General features: G+C 37.6%; 1 protein-coding gene across 1 annotated transcript; it reads left to right on the plus strand.

Annotated features, from left to right (window-relative positions):
- On the plus strand, positions 4,140 to 5,276 carry LOC107621821 (WRKY transcription factor WRKY24-like; the record flags this gene model as incomplete). The annotated part of the gene is made up of 2 exons (XM_016323810.2): positions 4,140 to 4,663; positions 4,856 to 5,276. Coding segments are annotated over 2 exons (690 nt in total), but the record flags the coding sequence as incomplete, so codon positions are not given.

Below are 5,551 nucleotides of genomic sequence, written 5' to 3' on the forward strand. Positions count from 1 at the left end.
CTAAACTATTGTTAAGTGGTTTCCCTGATTGGTTGGGGCTAGCAACTTCTCATTGAAGAGGTGTAGTGTGATTCTAACTGAAATCTTTGGTGGAACACCAAACTTAGAATTACACATTCACTCTTGGATTGTTTTGGTGTGCAACACCAAACTTAGCTCCTCACAATACAGGGAAAACTACTTGTAACTTTATTGAAATGATCATGAAAAGGAAACTACCTTAGGTTGGGTTGCCTCCCAACGAAGTACTCTTTTAGCGTCGCTAGCTCGATGATTTCTCCATTAGTTGAGATGATACTTCATTTTGGGGTTTTTCCCCATGTTGCCCATGTAGTGTTTGAGCCTTTGTCCGTTTACAGTGAAATTCCTCTTTGAACTTTCCTCCATGATTTCTATGTGTGCATACGGCGAGACCTTTGTGCCAAGAAAGGGTCTTGACCACCTTGATTTGAGTTTTCCAGGAAAAAGTCTCAATTTGGAGTTGTAGAGGAGCACTTGCTTTCCTTTTTCGAAGCTCTTGGGTGTCAGATTGAGGTCGTGCCTTCTCTTCACCTTTTCTTTATAGATCTTGGCATTTTTATAGGCTTGAGATATAAACTCCTCCATTTCCTGCAGCTGTAAGACCCTTTTTTCACCAGCAGCAATTCTATCAAAATTTAGTAACTTGAGAGCCCATAGGGCTTTGTGATCCAGCTCCAATGGTAAATGATAGGCCTTTCCATACACCAGTTGATATGGGTACATCCCGATTGGTGTTTTGAATGTCGTTCTGTATGCCCAAAGAGCATTATCTAGCTTCTTCGACCAGTCCTTTCTTGATGCTCCTACAGTCTTCTCCAGAATCCTTTTTATCTCTCTGTTAGATATCTCGGTTTTCCCACTTGTTTAGGGGTGGTAAGGCATGGCAACCTTGTGTTTTACCCCGTATCGTAGGAGAAAAGCTTCTAGTGGTCTGTTACAAAAATGGCTCCCTCTATCACTGATGAGCGCTCGTGGGACTCCGAATCGGCTAAAGATATTCTTTCTGAGGAAGTTCATGACCACCTTGTTATCATTTGTTGGGGTTGCAATAGCCTCTACCCACTTGGACACGTAATCCACTGCTACCAAGATATACTTGTTTGAATATGAGGTTGGGAATGGTCCCATGAAATCGATTCCCCACACATCGAACAGTTCCAGCTCAAAGATGGAATTCTGTGGCATCTCATTTCTTTTGGGTAAGTTTCCAGCTCTTTGGCATTCATTGCAGTTCTTTACTAGTTCTTTGGCATCCTTGAAAAGGGTGGGCCAAAAGAATCCACTTTGTAGCACCTTGGCTGCAGTTCTTTCCCCTCCAAAGTGGCCTCTATAGCACGAGCCATGGCAGTTCCATAGGACCTCTCGTCCCTCTTCTTCTGAAACACATCTTCTCAGGATTCCATCTAAACACTTCTTGAAGAGATATGGCTCATCCCAGAAAAAATATTTAGCATCATTGATGAGTTTTCTTTTTTGATGTTTGTTGATCTCTGGAGACAAAGCCCCAATTGCCTTGAAAATGGCAATGTCTGCAAACCAGGGTGCTTTGTGAATCGTCATTAACTGCTCATCTGAGAAGAACTCATTTACACTTGCATCATGTGTTCCACCTTTGTCATGAGGGATTCTGGATAGGTGATCTGCTACCTTGTTCTCTACTCCTTTCTTGTCTCTAATCTCAATATTGAATTCTTTGGAACCAATGAGGTATGATCTAAACTTGTCAAATGCAAAAACTATTGCCAGCAATTCCTTTTCAGTAGTGGTATAATATCTTTGAGTGTCATTGAGGACCTTGCTGGCATAGTATATTACATGGACTAAATTATCTTTCCTCTGTCCTAATACTGCCCCAACTACAAAATCAGATGCATCACACATCAGTTCGAATGGTAAGTTCCAATCTGGTGGAGAAATGATAGGGGCGGAGGATAGCCTATTTTTTAAGTTTTCGAATGCTAGCATGCACTTCTCATCAAAGATGAATGGTGTGTCAGATACAAGGAGATTGCTTAAGGGCTTGGCTATCTTTGAAAAATCTTTAATAAATCTTCTGTAAAAGCCAGCATCCCCTAAAAATCTCCTAATTGCCTTGACATCACTTGGTGGGGGTAATTTTTCAATGAGTTCCACCTTAGCTCTGTCTACCTTAATGCCTTGGTTACACTACAAGAAAAACACCCATTCAGCCACACTTTTTTTAGGCTACATTTGAAAAGTGTAGCCTATTCATAGAATAGGCTATGCTTTTCTCCGTGTTGCCTTTTTATAAGAGAAAAAGATACACAAATGCGGCATCATTTAAAAAGCGTAGCCTTAGATATTAAAGATATCACTTATAAAGCGTAGCCGTAGGTTGATATCTATAGGTTCACTTTTCGTATCAAAGGAGACGCTTTTAAAGGATAGCCTATTTATTAAGTTTTGGGTGCGTTTTAAAAGTGATGCCTAATGTCTCTAGAGCCAAAAACTTTAACACTTAGTAATTTTTTCCTTGTTTTTCCTGAAAGCAAACTGATCACCTTAACACTTAGTAAAACTTAGCAAACTTCTTGAGTCTCAGTCACCTTCGATAGCTCAGTCACCTTCATCTTCATAAACCCTCGATAGCTCAGTCACCCTCGATAGCTCACCATCGTCGCCCTCCACTCACTCTCTTCACTCTCGCCATTGACCCTCTCACTCTCGGTCTCTCCATTGACCCTCTCACTCTCGCCATTGACCCTCTCACTACAAGCGGAAACCCTCTCACTCTCGCCATTGAGAGTCGTCGCCTCCCACTCACAACTCACCTGCACTACTCTCCACGTTGACCGTCGTCACTCCTCTTCGCCATCGCTTGCACTAATCATCGCTGTGCCGCCTCACCATCGTCGCTATGCGGCCCTCACCATCGTCGCTGCGCCGCTCTCACCATCGTCATCTCTGTGCTTCTCATCATCGTCTTCGTTGTGCTCACATCATTGAATAGGTATGTATTAATTTCTATTTGCTTCTGAAATTGATCAGTGGCTTAGGGTTCCTATTTTAGGGGTTTTAATTTGGAGCTTTTAATCTCTGAAATATGGGTTTGTGAACTGTAATTTGATAACATGCATGCTGTTGTTGATGAAGATGTGTGGTATTTTAGGGTTTGTGAACTGTGATTTAGCTTGTCTATTTTCTCTGTATTTTTGTTTCTGAGACTGAATCCAAATGCAGCGTTAATAAGCTTTTGTTTTTGTGATTTCTCAATGAATAAGTTGGCTTACGTTTCTCTGTTTTCAGCTTCCTGTTTCTCACAGAGTTCTTGCAGTTTGAACGGTTTCTTGGTTAGCTAGAAACATAAATGGTGTGAAGAATATAAAGAATGAAAAGAAGACAAGGAGTAGAGAAGAAGTAGAAGAGGAAGAAGAAAGGTAAGCTGAATTGTAAATTGAATTGAAAGAAAGAAATCTGATTAACATGAAAACCAATCATATACAATCCTGTTTATGTAGCTATATCAGGTGAGCCTTCAACAAAGGCAATAACCTTGTAAATACCAATAAATATAAAAAGACTATGTTATTTAAGCTATAATATATATAATTAAAATTAATAATTAAAATTTATTAAAATATTGATATACTGATATATTTAAAAGCTTTTTTAAATTAATAATTAATACAGAACATAGTATAAGAAATTAATGATATTAATAACAATAATTCCTGTTTTGTACAGAAGTGATACAAAGAGTTTGTGGACTTTGTTAAGAAAATTTCTGATTCCTTGCTAGTTTTATGGTTTCCTCATCAGAATAAATATTATCTCAGGTGCTTCTCAGCAATAACCCCAAAGAGAGTTTAATTTGTCTTCTGCAACTTCTTCATCATTTTCAAGCACAAGATCTTCTACTTCAGGTATGAATTAGGTTTAGGATGCCTCAGTTGTAGAAATCTGATTGTTTGACATCTCCATTGTAGAAATTTAGGTATTCATCTATAAAAATGGGGACATTATAGTTACTTATACCCCTTTTGACTAAAACTATAATTTTTCCCTCAGTTGCTGATTCTTATGGTAATTCTTTTCTGAGACTGAAGTTGATTTCTTGAATAGGTGAATGATTTAATGTGTTATGTGTGTAATATTAAAACACTTGTTCCAACCAAAACAACAATGGGTTCCAATCAGATTACAGCAGCAACAACAATTACCAGCCACAATCTCAGACTCTAAGCAGAAGATCAGATGATGGTTACAATTGGAGAAAATATGGTCAGAAACAAGTGAAAGGTAGTGAGAATCCAAGAAGTTACTATAAATGCACATTCCCGAATTGCCCAACAAAGAAGAAAGTTGAGAGATCCTTGGATGGACAAATCACAGAGATTGTTTATAAGGGTACTCATAATCACCCTAAGCCTCAGAATACTAGGAGAAACTCTTCATCTTCTTCTAATTCTACTGCTTTTGCAATTGCTCCCTCCAATCAAATGAACAACTCTGAGGTGACTGATCATCAATCTTATACACATGGTAGTGGACAAATGGATTCTATTGCCACCCTTGAGAACTCCTCAATTTCAGTTGGGGATGATGATTTTGAACAAAGCTCTCAGAGGTGTAAATCAAGTGGAGATGATTATGATGATGATGAACCTGATGCCAAAAGATGGTAAATTTTTAGTTCCATCCTTTTTCTTATTTTCATTATTATCCAAAGAATTTCAGCTATGTCAGAAATACTTCTGATTTTTTGTTGCTGTTTTTGGTTTTAGCCTGATCTTAATTATATATTATTATCTACTTTATGTGGTTAATAACCCAAAGTTCATTTCATGGTCTAATGTTGTTATGAATTATGCAGGAAAATTGAAGGGGAAAATGAGGGAATATCAGGAGGTGGAAGTAGAACAGTGAGAGAACCAAGGGTTGTGGTTCAGACAACAAGTGACATAGATATCCTTGATGATGGCTACAGATGGAGGAAGTATGGCCAAAAAGTAGTTAAGGGCAATCCAAATCCAAGGTAAAAATATTTTTAAGTCACTTCTTTTGATTCATCTTTTTGGGAAATTCTTTCAACTTCTTTTATGTTCTATCATGTCACAGTACTTTGATAAATTCCTTTTTTCCTTTTCTCTTGGATCAAACATCGCATGCACATCATAAAAGGACATAATATGTTGCATACTACTACTTGATTCATCTTTTTTTAAATTTGCACTGTAACATGGGTGTACCTATTATTCTGGTATAAAATTTCTTGGTCAAATTAGGCTTTAGGATACTACTACTTATGTTGCATGTGACACTAGAAGAATAAAGGATACTTATATAAAATCGACTATCAAAATTAATTTTTTGTATCAAATGGAATTTTAGTTAGAAATCAGAAGTTAGTTTATTTGTTTCAAATTTTGACAATTTGCTGCACTATATCTATTAGACTAGCATCTGTTATAACAGTTATTTTAGTTTCAAAAGTTAGTGTTGATTAGTTTGAAATTCTGATCATTGTAGAACTCGACAGGAAGGAATTTGATTCAAGAGCTGTACCCTT

Source organism: Arachis ipaensis, chromosome B10 (assembly GCF_000816755.2).
Source record: "Arachis ipaensis cultivar K30076 chromosome B10, Araip1.1, whole genome shotgun sequence".
Lineage (NCBI taxonomy): Eukaryota > Viridiplantae > Streptophyta > Magnoliopsida > Fabales > Fabaceae > Arachis > Arachis ipaensis.